Source organism: Suncus etruscus, chromosome 10, assembly GCF_024139225.1.
Source record: "Suncus etruscus isolate mSunEtr1 chromosome 10, mSunEtr1.pri.cur, whole genome shotgun sequence".
NCBI lineage: Eukaryota > Metazoa > Chordata > Mammalia > Eulipotyphla > Soricidae > Suncus > Suncus etruscus.
In genome coordinates, this window is record NC_064857.1 from 84,326,800 (window position 1) to 84,342,823 (window position 16,024).

Genomic DNA, 16,024 nt, shown 5'->3' on the forward strand with positions numbered 1-16,024 from the left:
CCTTTGGGAGCTGTATATGGAATACCTGGGATCTAACTTGGGTCTGCTGCATGCAAGGCAAGTTCCCTAACTGCTGTACTATCACTCTGGCCCCAGAATTATTTATTTTTGATCTAGTTCCTTAACTTTCTAATCAGTAAGGTTAGGAAAAAACATTTCATTTTATTGGGATCACAATATCTTAATTATACATACTTGTATTCTTAATAAAAACAAAATTTTGTTGAATGTTTACTTCATATGCTTAAGTCTCTCTTTTTGTTTTATTTATTGGTTTTGGACCATACCAGTGGTGTCCAAGGCCATGCTTGTGGGTCTCTCCTGGTATAGGAATCATGTAATAAATTAGGGATTGAATTGGGGTTGGCTGTGTGCAAGGCAAGCAGTGTATACTGTCAGTGTTCTTTTTTTACTTACTTTTTTTTTTTTTGGGCCACACCCGTTTGATGCTCAGGGGTTACTCCTGGCAAGGGCTCTGAAATTGCCCCTGGCTGGGCCCGGAGAGATAACACAGCAGCGTTTGCCTTGCAAGCAGCCGATCCAGGACCAAAGGTGGTTGGTTCGAATCCTGGTGTCCTATATGGTCCCCCGTGCCTGCCAGGGGAGACCATATGGGACGTCGGGGGATCGAACCGCCATCCTTCCTTGGCTAGCACTTGCAAGGCAGACACCTTACCTCTAGTGCCTCCTCACTGGCCCCACTTTTTTTTAATATATTTTTTAAATATATTTTTATTTAAGTAACATGATTAGAGTTGGGTTACAATCACAAACAGAACACCCCCTTCACCAGTGTAACATTCCCTCCTCCCAATGTCCCCCTCCCCCTTCCCATTCCCAGCTTGATTCTTATTTTTAGAATCAGAAATTTAAATTTTTATGGCCTTTACAAATGAAATTAGGGAATTAAGAGATTTAATTTTTGTTTCGTTTTTAAAAACAGTACAAATGCTGTTAAAAAATTAACATAAGAGAAATATGCAATATGGGCTCTTAAAATTTGTCGAGGTCTTACCTCTTAAAGATAACCTTTTTCGGGCCCGGAGAGATAGCACAGCAGTGTTTGCCTTGCAAGCAGCCGATCTAGGACCAAAGGTGGTTGGTTCGAATCCCGGTGTCCCATATGGTCCCCCGTGCATGCCAGGAGCTATTTCTGAGCAGCTAGCCAGGAGTAACCCCTGAGCACCGCCGGGTGTGGCCCAAAAAAAAAAAAAAAGATAACCTTTCTTTTATTTTTACTTGCTAGGGGTCCCAGATCATGAGATCAGTATCACTTATTTTATCTCATGCATGAAACTGGGGATTAAGCTCTCAGCTCTTGTCTTGGGGGTAAACAGTGACATTGAGCTAACATCTGGCTTCCTTTTCATTTTTAGATCCCTTCCTACCAGCAGGATTGTCAGGATTGTTTCAGTACTTAAATATGGCACCCTAAGTTTTGGACTTGAGCTTTTGCATTTGCCAGACAAGTACTTTTTTTTGTTTTGTTTTTGGGTCATGTACGGCGGCGCTCAGGGGCTACTCTGGTTTTTGCACTCAGAAGTTGCTCCTGGCAGGCTTGGGAGACCATATAGGATGCTGAGATTCGAACCACTGTCTATTCTAAGCAGCTGCATGCAAGGCAAACGCCTTAACACTGTGCTATCTCTCCGGCCCCAGACAAGTGCTTTAAAAGCCACTGTGCCCTTGAATTCCACTTTTGATAGTTTGGTTGATTAATTAATACTAAATATGTTTTTTTCTTTTTTTTTGGGGGGGAGTTTACACATGGCAGCGCTCAGGGGTTACTCCTGGCTCTATGCTCAGAAATCGCTCCTGGCAGGCTCGGGGGACCACATGGGATGCCAGGATTCGAACCACCGTCCTCCTGCGTCTAAGGCAAATGCCTTACCGCTGTGCTATCTCTCTGGCCTCGTAATTTTCTTTTTAGACTAAAATAATAGGTGACACATGTTTATTTATTTTTTTATTTTTTATTTTTTTTTTGATTTTTCGGCCACACCCGGCGGTGCTCAGGGGTTACTCCTGGCTATCTCTCAGAAATAGCTCCTGGCAGGCACGGGGGACCATATGGGACACCGGGATTCGAACCAACCACCTTTGGTCCTGGATCAGCTGCTTGCAAGGCAAACGCCGCTGTGCTATCTCTCTGGGCCCACATGTTTATTTCTAAAAGAAGCCAAAAACAAGGTTTCCAAGAAAAAGAAGCGGAAATTCTCCTTCAAAGAGGAGCCACTCAGTTGCCCTGAAGAAGCTGGTTACAGTAGTAAGAGCAGTAGCAATGCCAAGGAAAGGAAAAAAAATCACAAAAACAATCTCAGGAAGACTAAAAGAAAACTTGGGTGACACCCTGTACCTCTAATAAAGACAAATTCAAATTCCAAATAATTTTTTTTTTTAATTTGAAGCCCAATGGTTACAAAAATGTTCATAGTTGGGTTTCAGTCACCGAATGTATGCCACCCTTAACCAGTGTACCTTTCTCGCCACCAGTGTTTTCCATTTCCCTCCTCTGCCATCCCCCACCTGTCTTCAGGACCTGCATTCTATTTCTTTCTCATCATTGTCATAGTAGTTGTCAGTGCCAGTTAGCTGCACTCACCACTCTTTGTAGCAAGCTTTATATTGTAGACTGGTCCTTTTGGCCATCATCTCTATTGTCTCTGGGTATTATTATCATACTGTCTTTTATTTTTCTTATATCCCACAGATAAATGAAACTATTCTTTATCTTTCTCTCCCTCTGACTCAGTTCACTCTGCATAATAGTCTCCATGTCCATCCATGTATAGGCAAATTTCATGACTTCATTTTTTTTGCTTCTAACATTAGTAGGTTTAAGAGGTATTACTTTATAAATTAAATTTGGTACATGTTATATTAAGTTTGGCATGAAAAAATTTATCTATTTTAAAATCATCTGTTTTGGGACCAGAGAGATAGCACAGTGGTAGGGCACACAGCCGACCCAGGACAGACCTGGGTTCGATTCCCAGCATCCCATATGGTCCTCCGTGCCTGCCAGGAGCGATTTCTGAGTGCAGAGTCAGGAGTAAGTCTTGAGCGCTGCCGAGTGTGGCCCAAAAATAAAAAAAAAAAAGGGGCCGGAGAGATAGCATGGAGGTAAGATGTTTGTCTTTCATGCAGGAGGTCATCTGTTCGAATCCCGGCATCCCATATGGTCCCCGTGCCTGCCAGGAGCAATTTCTGAGCCTGGAGCTAGTAATAACCCCTGAGCACTGCTGGGTGTGACCCCAAAACCACAAAAAAAAAAAAAAAAAAAAGTTTTCTAAACTTCTAACAAAATGCCTGATAATTCAGATTTTATTTTTTTCTACCTTTAGGGAGATTGTAAGAAGAAAGGCTGTTTTGGCATTGCATAAGTTTCTTCTTATTGCTCCAAATCAAGTACAGCATATTCATATTAAGTTTCGGAAAGCACTTTGTGACAGAGATGTTGGGGTCATGGCAGCTTCCTTGCACATATACCTAAGGATGATTAAGGTAAGTTGGAGACTTCATCAGGTACCGAGTAATTATTAGACAAATATAGAATTAAAACTATATATATAAAGATAGAATTAAAATTATGAAACTAAGGGGCCAGAGAGGTGGCTCTAGAGGTAAGGTGTCTGCCTTGCAAGTGCTAGCCAAGGAAGGACCGTGGTTCGATCCCCTGGTGTCCCATAGGGTCCCCCCAAGCCAGAGGCAGTTTCTGAGCGCATAGCCAGGAGTAACCCCCTGAGCATCAAACGGTGTGGCCCAAAAAACCAAAAAAAAAAAAAAAAAAAAAAAAGAAACTAAATATAGAATTAAAATTTCAGATTTTAATAAAATGCACAGAAGTTGTTATGGTTTATTACTTTTTAATTGCTTTATATAAGCACCATCATTATTTTTAATATTATTTTTTTTTGCTTATAGTGTGAGTTGTAGATACATCATTCCATTTAATAAACATGGAAAAATTGGTAGTTATGGGAGGCTATTTCAAGGAACAGATTTGTGGTTTTTCAAGCTTTGACTCTTATTCAACAAATGGGATCTTAATGGCTATAGAAATGAAATGAATCTGTAGGTATTGTGTAAAGATGAGACTACATTGTTCGTGCCTCATATTGGCACTGTCAGATGAAGAAAAATGATTGATAAATGGTGTAATGATTTTTCTGAATGGTTATGATGGGTTTATGCTAATTCAGTCCCAGTTTATTGTCAAAACCCTTTGTGTCTATGATTATATCTGTGAGAGATTTCATACGTATCTCATAACAAAATAGAATATACAATAGTTACTGAATTCAGTTCAAACAAATTTGGACTGAAAGTTGTCTTCACTTTTATGCACTATGTTCTAATATAATGCAGTATAAGTAGACATGTAATATTAAATCTTATTTTTCTTTAACACTAAGCTTTGAAAAAGCTAGTTTCCTTACCCAAATTTGTCTTTGACACATAATAAAATTACAGTGAAGAGTCTAAAATTCATTTTGAGGAATGTATATTTAATTTTCCTTTGTTTATAAGATTAGTTAGACAATCTAGATATACATTCAGAAACACAGAAATGTTAATACAGGGTTAACTTATTTTTAGTAGGTCCACTTATCTTTAAGGATTGAATGTTTCAGTAGTCTTGTTTCTGCTCTTCTACTCAGGACATGAGATGTTTACTTGCACACAAAGTTTAGTCAGTCTTCGATTTCCATTAAAACCTTGAGGTATTTCTGTCCTTAAATATGTCAGTTCTTCTCACCTTTTTTTTTTTTTTTTTTTTTTTTTTTGGTTTTTGGGTCACACCTGGCAGTGCTCAGGGGTTATTCCTGGCTCCAGGCTCAGAAATTGCTCCTGGCAGGCACAGGGGACCATATGGGGCGCCGGGATTCGAACCGATGACCTCCTGCATGAAAGGCAAACGCCTTACCTCCATGCTATCTCTCCGGCCCCTCTTCTCACCTTTTTTCCTTTCATTGCTGGAACACGTCAGAGATATTGCACATTTAGACCACAAAAAACACCGATACTGCAATAAAGTGTGTCATTTGACCAAATTGCTTAGTTGTCAGTGCATATGAGTTATGATGTTTATGCTGTACCAAAATCTGCTTAGTATGCAGTAAGGTTTTTTTTAAAAACATGTACCTATTTTAATTAAACGTGACAGAGGCACAAAGTGAATACATTTTTTTTGAGAAGTGAAGCCAATAGACTAACTGATTCGAGTTGCTATAAATTTAAAGAATGGAAACAAATTTTAATTTGCTAAAAAGTGCGTGGAGCTGGAGCTATACAGGTAGGGCATTTGCCTTGTATGTGGCTCCCCTGGTTCTATTCCTGGCATCCCATATAGTCCCCTGAGCTTGCTGGAAGTGGAGCGCAGAGCTAGGAGTAACCCTAGGCACCTTCTGCTGGGTGTGCCCGCCCTCCCTCCCAAAAAGTGCCTGTATACTTGAAGTGTATATAATATAATATAATAATATACTATAAAATAATATAATTTATAGTAAAATAGCGTTACTTAAAACATATTCTGTGAAGTTCAGTAAAGTGAAGTGCAATAAAGAGTGTTGGCTATTAAGGTTCTAAGATATAAGATTTTAAGATTTATATTTTATATATTTTATATATTTATATATTACATTATATAATATTGTATATTAATATTTATATATTTCGCATATAATATAGTCATCATATACTACATTATACAGTATAATAATATATATTTATACATTTATATTTTACTTTATTTTATTAAATTATATATATTTATATATTATATATCATATATATTTTAAGATTTAAGATTATAAGGACTTGTGAAATGTAATTAATTGTAAGGTAAGAAGAGAGTAATAGACTTTTGCAGAATGGCTGATTCAGCTCTGGATGGGATGATACAGATTAGAGTAGCATTTCATTCAAATGTGAACAATGATACTTGTGAGTTTGTGTTAAGTTAGGTCCTATTCCCCTCCCCCCCAAAAAAAATTAGGGGCCAGAGAGATAGCATGGAGGTAAGGCGTTTGCCTTTCATGCAGAAGGTCATTGGTTCGAATCTCGGCGTCCCATATGGTCCCCGCTATGCCTGCCAAGGGCAATTTCTGAGCATAGAGCTAGGGGTAACCCCTGAGCGCTGCTGGGTGTGACCCTAAAACCAAAAAAAAAAAAGTTAGATCCTATTGGCATCTTAGACAGGTCTATTTATTTTATTTTTGATAAGACTATTAATAGAAAGCTTTTTGTTTTGTTCTTGGATGTAGGAGAATTCATCTGGATATAAAGACTTGACGGGAAGTTTCGTGACAATTTTGAAGCAAGTAGTTGGAGGCAAGCTCCCGGTAGATTTCAATTACCACAGTGTGCCAGCACCATGGTTACAAATTCAGCTCTTGAGAATACTAGGACTTCTAGGGAAAGACGATCAAAGGTAAACTAGTTTTAAGTAAGTTTGATCACCATAGGTTTTAGTCGCCTAGGTTTCATGATTGGCTGCATTTTCTCAATGTTTCATTGACTTAATAGTGACATAAACCACTGTAAAAAGTACAGAAATTCAGATTGTTCAGAGATTCCTGATCTTTTCCCTATCTAAATCCTGCCCATAATTGAAGGCACCTCTAATGTGCCAAGTCGTCTGTGAAGCTTTCTTTTTCATTCTTGTTTAGGGATTGGGAAACTTTCTATGTTAAGGCCAGATAAATACTTTGGAATTTGTGGGCTATTATGTTGTCTGTTGCAACCATTCACTTGTGTGGTGCTACTCAAGCTCAAAGATTCATTTGCTTCATAAGAGGCTGACCTTCATAAGAAACCTTTCAGCTCCCACACCACAAACCCTTCCACAACACTGCCAAGAGTAATCCCTGACACAGCTAGGAGTAAGCACTGAGCACAGCTGGGTGTAGTTCCACATGTTGCCTCCTTCATCCCCCAAACAAGAAAGTAGCCATCGATAGTATATACATGAATGAGCATAGTCCTGTGCAGGAAACATTTTTTTTGGATCCATATATGGCAGTGCTTGGGGGCACTCCCAGCAGTGTTCTGAATCATGCAGTGCAGAAGATTGGCCCAAGACTCCTGCTTGCAAAGCATGTCTTCAGCCAGTTGAACTATCACTGCAGCTAGCTTCCCACCCTATTCCCACTTCCAAAAATACCCACAAAAAACTTGTTATGGCTTTGTGATTTTGCATCTGGGATGTGGTTTAGCATTAAAGCTTATGCCTTATATGTGTGAAGCGCTGGGTTTAATCTCCAGTGGAAGAGAACAAAGTACCCTCAATCATTAAAAAAACCGTAGAAACTATCCTTAGCCTGCAGTTGTACAAGAGCAGAAATTCAGCCTGATTAGGCATGTGAACTATTGTTTGCTGACCTTTATTCTGGATGGTAATGCATCACCTTAATTATTATTATTTTTTTTGGTTTTTGGGTCACACCCGGCAGTGCTCAGGGGTTATTCCTGGCTCCAGGCTCAGAAATTGCTCCTGGCAGGCACGGGGGACCATATGGGGCGCTGGGATTCGAACCGATGACCTCCTGCATGAAAGGCAAACGCCTTACCTCCATGCTATCTCTCCGGCCCCCACCTTAATTATTTTTGTGTGAATTCATCTTTTAGCTAATAATGTATATTAAACATTTGATCAGTATCTTTTCTGCTAATTCTTATTTCTTGTAAAATTTTCTATATTTTTAAATTTACAGCAAAGCTCCAAGTTGCACATCTTATTAACTCAGCTCATCAGTTATTTGCATTCATTTTTCTCATTCTTTTTCTTTCTCTTTGTGCACAATAAACACATATTTTTATTTAAAGCATTTTAATGAGCCACTAGAGAACACGTCCGACTAGATTTTATTTCCCTTGAGTGACTCAAGTCTCTGATATTTGCTAAGCATATCTTATTAATCAGTGGTCTAACTTTATGATATAAGGATTTTTAATGCCTTTTTTTTTTTTTTGGTGGGGCAGGTGGTGCTTGAGGGTTATTCCTGGCTATACAAGTAGGATCACTCCTGGCAGAGCTCTGGAACCATATGAAATGTTGGGGATCAATTGCTCCTTTTAATGGTAATTCTTTAGTCTAGCCAAAAAAGGACTGTCTTCAAGGCTTTTCAAGTTCCTTTTCAGCATCTTGTTAACATCCAGCTGCCCATAGTTCTTTTTGTTTTGTTTTTTGTTTTTTGGGTCACACCCAGCAGTGCTCAGGGGTTACTCCTGGCTTTAGGCTCAGAAATCTCTCCTGGCAGGCATGGAGGACCATATGGGATGCCTGGATTTGAACCACCGTCCTTCTGTATGCAAGGCAAATGCACCACCTCCATGCTATCTCTCCGGCCTCTAGTTCTTGATGGGCACTTTTGGGGCTATATTACCCTTCGTATGCTGCTACTGTTTCTGGTTTTTTATTTTTTGTTTTGTTTTGTTATTTTGGTTTTTGGGCCATACCTGGCCGTGCTCAGGTGTTACTCCTGGCTCTGCACTCAAAAATTGCTCTTGGCAGGCTCGGGGGACCATATGGGATGCTGGGAACTGTACCTGGGTCCGTCCTGGGTCAGCTGCATGCAAGGCAAAAATCCTACCACTGTGCTATCACTCCAGTCCCAACCTTTTCTCTGTTTTTGTGTCAGTTTTCTCCTGTTTGAAATGTAGGAAAAAAATCCCTAGTGGCAATGGAGAAGACACACATTAGGAGAGTTCTATTTTGTGTTATGTAACCCCCTTCTGTTCTAATAGGCACCTCTAATCAGGATTCACTGGAATTTTGTTTTCTTCTTTTTGTCTTGTTTTATCTTTTTTATTGAGGTCTTGGAATTTACTGTACTGTTAATTAAACTTTTTATATTAGAATTCTATTTTAAAATAAATTTCATATTAATGCATCCAACCTCATAGATATGAAAGAGTATATTGCTATTATTATCACGAAGTAGTTGGAAACATTTTATGGTTTACTACTTTTTATTAGCTCAGTGTTGTTCTTCACTTCATGGATGAATTTGGAGAATACAAATAAGATGATTATATAGTGCTTCCTTCATAGAATTAAGTTGAGTAATACTTAGGCTGTAGAACATTTTCTCTTATAGTACCAGCTTTCCTGAGATTTAAGGAGTACATTTGGTTTTGGTTTTTGGGTCCCACCCAACGGTGATCAGAGGTTAGCTACTGACTCTGCATTCAGGAACCATTCCTGGTCAGACTTAGGCAACCATATGGGATATCAGGGATCAAACCTGGGTTGATTGTGTGCAAGGCAAATGCTCTACTGACTGTATATTGTTCCAACCCCTCTAGATATGTATTTCTTAAAACATGATTAGTTCATTGTGACAATGTAAAAATATTTTACAACAGGATTTGAAAGTAGTTGGAAAAACTTATGGAAAATCTGTTTTATATTTACTCTTTTATATCTGTTTAAATATTTTTGTGTTTTATAGCATTTAACTTTTAGGTAATTAACATTTAGCTTGATAAGTATTATGTCTGCATTTCCACATTTGATGTGATTTAATTAAATCTTTATTCCAGACATTGGTTTACAAAATTGAATAGCTAGGCTATAATCTAGATGTGGTATTATTGAATTTTGGTTGTGGTGGTAGGGAATGAGGATTTATAATTGTTAATTTTTTATGGAAGAAATGCTTAAGCAGTAAATTAAGAACTTTGGAATAATGGTTCTGGACCTTCACTTGATATTTATAATTTAATAAATACAAAGTACATGCACTTCAAATTTGAATTTATTATTTGGGGAAATTTTTTTCTGGAAGAGAGATAACATTTTATATAATTTAATTTGTATAGCTCCAGATCATTCTGCTTTTCTTACAGTGTAGTTTTTCTGCTAGATTATTTACTGTGTGTGCTTTGTGTTGGTCGTGGTTTTTCTTTTTGGTCTTAACTGATTTGTAAAGCAATCTAAGTTAACAGTTTAAAAACCGTAGTTTCACATTGCCTTTTTGGAGAGCTATTTTTTCTTCTTAGGAACATTGCTCTAGGTCTCTAGAAAGCACTGCCTGTTTTCACAGTATCTACTCAGCCCACTTTCTATTCCAATAAGCAGTGTACATATTGGAATGATGCAGAATTTGTTAATGCCCACAAAATTTCTCCGCATTTAGTACAGAGTCAGAATGTTTATTCTGAACAACCGTAGTTCTACTTAAAGGTTAGTATTTGACTGATTTTTAAAAACATGTTAAGATAGAGATAATGTCTTCAAATAGTTAGGAATATGCTCTTTATAAGAAAAAAACTGAACAAACTTTTTTAGCTAAGCCAGAACCATATTTGTAAACTAGGGTTAGATGGAGGAAAGAGTTAATTGACTTATATGTATCTTTTTATTGAGTAATCAACTTTGGTAAAACAACTTGTTAAACCTAAGAAAAAGAGCAAGTGGAATCTTGAAGAAGTGAAATTTCCATAACTTGGTAAAATAATATCTTTCACTTCTTTTCTGTAGATCCTCAGTTTTAAAGACAGAAGTTTGAAACTGTTTTATTGGGTTATATACTATAATTCTACTGCAAATAAAATATCTTTTAAACAGGACAAGTGAATTAATGTATGATGTTCTTGATGAATCCTTACGAAGAGCTGAGTTAAATCACAATGTCACATATGGTAGGTAATGTATATAAATGCCAATCATAACTAACATTATTATAACTCAATTATTTGGAATGCTCTGAATTCCACTTGAGTTTTACATGCTAATTTTAAGGTGTTTCTTTAAGTTACTATTTTTAGTTAATGAATAGGAGGTGTTCATTAAATACTGTATGGTGAAATTTTTTTTTTTTTTGGCTTCTTTTGGGGCTTACATCTGGCTCTGCACTCAGGGATCACTTTCGGTGGTGCTAAGGGGAAAGGGATCATAATGAAGTGCCTGGATCAAACCCAGGTTGGTTGCATGTAAGGCAAGCGCCCTACCTACTGAACTATTGCTCTGGCCCCTAGTTATTTTTAACCTGCTAATGAATATAATTTCCTTGAAGTTGTGATAGCCTCATAATCATAAAGTCCTGAAAATTAAGATTTTTTTGGACATTTTTATAAATGAGATTTTGGGTTGGGGGTTTATACCCCACAGTTCTCAGTGCTTACTGTTGGCTCTGCAGTCAGGGATCATTCTTGATGGGGTTTTGGGTACGGGGGATCAAACACAGGTCAGCTACATACAAGATGGGTGCCCTACCCACTGCAGTATCTCTCCAGCCAATATTAAAAAAGATTGCTGGCTAAAGCTGACTTTATAATTTATTGTTATTATGAAAATTTATTTTTGCTGTGCTGGTGATCAAACCAGGATCTCACACATATAATGTATACCTCTGCCTCTGAGGCACATTTCTGGCCTTATTTAAGATGTTATAGAGGGACAATTATTACTATATCAGCTACTTGAATAGCAATTAATTTGCTCAGAATGCCTGAGAAAATTAGGGTTGAAGCACTTATAAAGCAAAAGTTGTCTTTATATAATTTAAAGTATTTTCTGTCCATTATGTTGCTCACATTGATAAGGCTTTAAGTTAGAGAGAGCTTTCAACAACCTTATATTCAGAGTTTCCCCATAATGTGCATTCTCATAAATGCTTGCAGATTTGGGGGTTGCCTTAAGGCTTTTCCACTGTGTGTCTCCTCAGTGTTTGTGTTCTTACATGTACTGGCAGGATTGTGGGGTACCCAGTACCCAAAGGCTTTGCCACACTGCTGAGATTTGTAGGGGTTCCTTTTACTATGCACTCTTGTGGATTCACAAGGATGGGGAACAGTTGTAAACTGCCACACAGCTCTGATTCTAGGTCCACTGTGCATTCTTGCATGATCATTGTGCTTTTGTGGCATCATAAAGGGTTTTCCAGGCACTACTCATAGGTCATCAGATGGATGTGTTTCTGTTTCTTTCATGGTCTTTTCAGGGAACCTGGGGATCTGATGCCTTTGCCACTCTATATTCCTAAGGGTTTTTTTTATCCTCTGCGTGTCCTCATGCGTATTCATTCACAGGGATGACAGCATACTCTTATGTTTTGCTTCACATTTCATTCACTATGGTTCTTCCATGTGTTCTCACAGGTGTGATTAGTTCTTATAGTCTTTTCTACACTGCTTACATTCACAGGGTTTACCTCCACTGTCATTCTCAGATCTTGTGAGGACTTGAGATCAAGGAAGGGCTTTGCCACATTTCTCACATTACCAGTTCATCATCAGTGGATCTTTATCTCACTAATAAAGTGTCAGTTATCCGTACAGGTTTTCCTACACAGTTTGGTGCCATGAACTTTTTGTTCATAGTAATCTCTCAGTAGCTGGGGATGTGGCTCAGAGCCTCTCCTGTGTTTGATTTATAGCATTGCTAAACAAAAAAATGAAAACCACTCCAGAATATACATAGGTACGTTTCATATGGCTCTGGAAGGATAAGGGTAAAAGTAAGCTTTCTCACATGTCTCAAAATAAAAAAAAATTCTTGCCTCTGAGGCTTTTCAGGAGTATTGTAGATATTGTATTTTTCTGTGTAATTTTTGCTACCACATATTCATTGAACTATTTTTTCCAGTAACAGCAGTACAATTTTTTTAAAAAGTCATATACATAATTGTTGAACTCTACAATTTTTACAAAAAATTGTCAAAAAATTGTGAGAATTATGTGGTGAAGTGTGGTACTTTGCCAGTCTTTACATTTCATAAATTTCTCTATACTGTTACTTTTTTATTTGTTTGTTTGTTTTTGGGCCACACTCTATGGCACTTGGGTTACTTCTGGCAGGCTTAGGGAATCATATGGAATGCTGGGAATCCAAAATCCAGGTCCATCCTGGGTCGGCCGAGAGCAAGGTAAATGCACTACCATTGCGCACACCAGCTCCTACTGCCTTTTTTTTTTTTTTTTTTTTTTTTTTTTTGGTTTTTGGGTCACACTGGCAGTGCTCAGGGGTTACTCCTAGCTCTATGCTCAGAAATAGCTCCTGGTGGGCCCGGAGAGATAGCACAGCGGCGTTTGCCTTGCAAGCAGCCGATCCAGGACCAAAGGTGGTTGTTTCGAATCCCGGTGTCCCACATGGTCCCCCGTGCCTGCCAGGAGCTATTTCTGAGCAGACAGCCAGGAGTAACCCCTGAGCAACGCTGGGTGTGGCCCAAAAACCAAAAAAAAAAAAAAAAAGAAATAGCTCCTGGTAGGCTAGGGATTCGAACCACAGGCCTTTTGCAGGCAAGGCAAAACGCCTTTCCTCCAGGCTATTTCTCCAGCCCCTCCTACTGTCTTTTTATTTATTTATTTATTTATTTATTTATTTATTTATTTATTTATTTATTTATTTATTTATTTATTTATTTATTTTTTTGGTTTTTGGGCCACACCCAGCGGTGCTCAGGGGTGACTCCTGGCTGTCTGCTCAGAAATAGCTTCTGGCAGGCACAGGGGACCATATGGGACACCGGGATTCGAACCAACCACCTTTGGTCCTGGATCGGCTGCTTGCAAGGCAAACACCTTTGCTGTGCTATTTCTCTGGGCCCTGTCTTTTTTTTTTTTTTTTTTAAAAAAAAAAAACATACATTTTGGGGCCGGAGAGATAGCATGGAGGTAAGGCGTTTGCCTTTCATGCAGGAGGTCATCGGTTCGAATCCCGGCGTCCCATATGGTCCCCCGTGCCTGCCAGGAACAATTTCTGAGCCTGGAGCCAGGAATAATCTCTGAGCACTGCCGGGTGTGACCCAAAAACCACAAAAAAAAAACAAAAAAAAAAAAAAGAAAAAAAAAACATTTTATTTTTGGTTTTTGGGCCATACCTGGTGGTACTCAGGACTCCGGGGATTGAATTTGGGTTGGCTGCATGAAAGGCAAGCACCTGTTGTACTATCTCTCTGGCCCCCATATGAGTGTTTTCTAGGAACACATCTCCAGGTTTTTTTCCTGACTTTCAGAGGGTTTGTGTCCAACATATCACAAAGGTATTTCTGGATTTAGTGCATTTATAGTCAGTGCTGTCTAGAATAACTCTGGAGCATCATAAGATTTGTAATTGGATTCAAAGTTTCTTACATTCATATTTTCATCACTTTAACAATCTACCATATGACTTCTCAGATACCTCTCCTAGATTTGGAACTGACCTCCAAGGTTATGAAATGGGTATTTTTTCAAAAACAAAACGAAAACCCCACCAGGAATAATTATTTGTGTTCTTACTACTTTTTCTTCATTCCAAAATATCTTGGGGAGAACTTGTCATTGATTTTCATCATAAAAAATGGGTTCCTATCGGTCATCTTTAGAGAGCTTACTCTGGGCAAACCTCATCAGCACAGCCCATTCTTCTGGGGTGAAGCAACAACCTTAAAGACCGCTGTTTGAGTCTGTCTTTGCCCTGGTTTTGGGTTCTCTGTGGTTCCTCCTGGAACCCAAGGCAATCAGCTGGGGCAAGTCAATTATATTGTTTTATTGTGCCCTATACTAATGTACCTGTTTATTATGCTATAACATAGTCCCTGACATTTGTACATTTTCTTTTTCTAGCTATTCTGTTTGAATGTGTGCATACGGTATATTCTATTTATCCTAAAGCTGAATTACTTGAAAAGGCTGCCAAGTGCATTGGAAAATTTGTTCTGTCACCTAAAATAAATCTTAAATATTTAGGTAAGATTATTGGCTATCTCGACATTAACTACAAAGAAGAGTTTTGAAATTTTCTGGGTATTCATTTCAAGTTATTTTGTATAATGTATCTTTATTTCTAGGACTGAAGGCTCTTACCTATGTTATCCAACAGGATCCAACTCTGGCCCTTCAACACCAGATGACAATCATTGAATGCTTAGACCACCCTGATCCTATTATTAAGAGAGAGGTACATTATTTTTAATAGAATTTTTTAATTAATGGATATGAAGTGTTCAATTTTTAAGCCTTTGATATTGTGGTTTTTGTTTTGTTTTGTTTTGTTTTGTTTGTGGGACACCTCTGGCAGTGCTCACAGGCTATTCCTGGCTTTGTATTCAGGAATCGCGCCTAGCAGGCATGGAGGATCATATAGGATGCCTGAGATTGAAGCTGGGTCTGCTGCATGCAAGGCAAGCACCTTACCCACTGTACTATTGCTACAGGCCCTGGTATTGTAGTATTGAGTGTATATGTACATGTGTGTGTGCGTGTATATTTTGACTTTTAGCTACATTTTATTCTTTCTACTAAAGTTTAGGCGACTTTTTAAGAAAAGTATTTGTTACATTATATACAGGGATGATTTTTAATTACAGGTTAGAGGAGTTAGGTCTTTTTTGATTCAAGAATAGGATATCTGGGGACCAGAGAGATAGTAGGGAGGTAGGGCGTTTGCTTTTCATGCAGAAGGACGGTGGTTCGAATCCTGGTATCCCTTATGGTCCCCTGAACCTGCCAGGAGCAATTTCTAAGCGTAGAGCCAGGAGTAACCCCTGAGCACTGCGAGGTGTGACCCAAAAACCAAAAAAAAAGGGGCCCGGAGAGATAGCACAGCGGTGTTTGCCTTGCAAGCAGCCGATCCAGGACCAAAGGTGGTTGGTTCGAACCCCGGTGTCCCATATGGTCCCCCGTGCCTGCCAGGAGCTATTTCTGAGCAGACAGCCAGGAGTAACCCCTGAGCAACGCCGGGTGTGGCCCAAAAACAAACAAACAAAAAACAAAACAAAACAAAAAAAAAGGGAAATCTGTTATTCCTAGGTATTCCTGTTATTGCAGTCTTAATGCTAAATTTATGGTGATTATTTTTTAATTATCTTTAATATCTCTAAACTATGCTAGCATATTTCTTTATTAAAAATGTAGGAATGGGCCGGAGAGATAGCATGGAAATTAGGGCATTTACTGTGCATGCAGAAGGATGGTGGTTCACATCTCGGCATCCCATATGGTCCCCGAGCCTGCCAGGAGTGCTTTCTGAGAGTAGAGCTAGGAGTAACCCCTCAGCACTGCCGGGTGTGACCCAGAAACAAAAACTATAAAACAA

The 16,024-nt window shown here is 38.6% G+C and overlaps 1 protein-coding gene across 1 annotated transcript in view; it reads left to right on the forward strand.

Annotated features, from left to right (window-relative positions):
- AP4E1 (adaptor related protein complex 4 subunit epsilon 1) overlaps positions 1-16,024 on the forward strand; it is a 57,788-nt gene that overhangs the window by 9,717 nt on the left and 32,047 nt on the right. Inside the window, exons 6-10 of the mRNA XM_049782135.1 lie at positions 3,345-3,504; positions 6,267-6,433; positions 10,574-10,647; positions 14,554-14,676; positions 14,778-14,887. Of these exons, the coding sequence (XP_049638092.1) occupies positions 3,345-3,504; positions 6,267-6,433; positions 10,574-10,647; positions 14,554-14,676; positions 14,778-14,887 (634 nt within the window). The remainder of the gene's footprint in view (positions 1-3,344; positions 3,505-6,266; positions 6,434-10,573; positions 10,648-14,553; positions 14,677-14,777; positions 14,888-16,024) is intronic.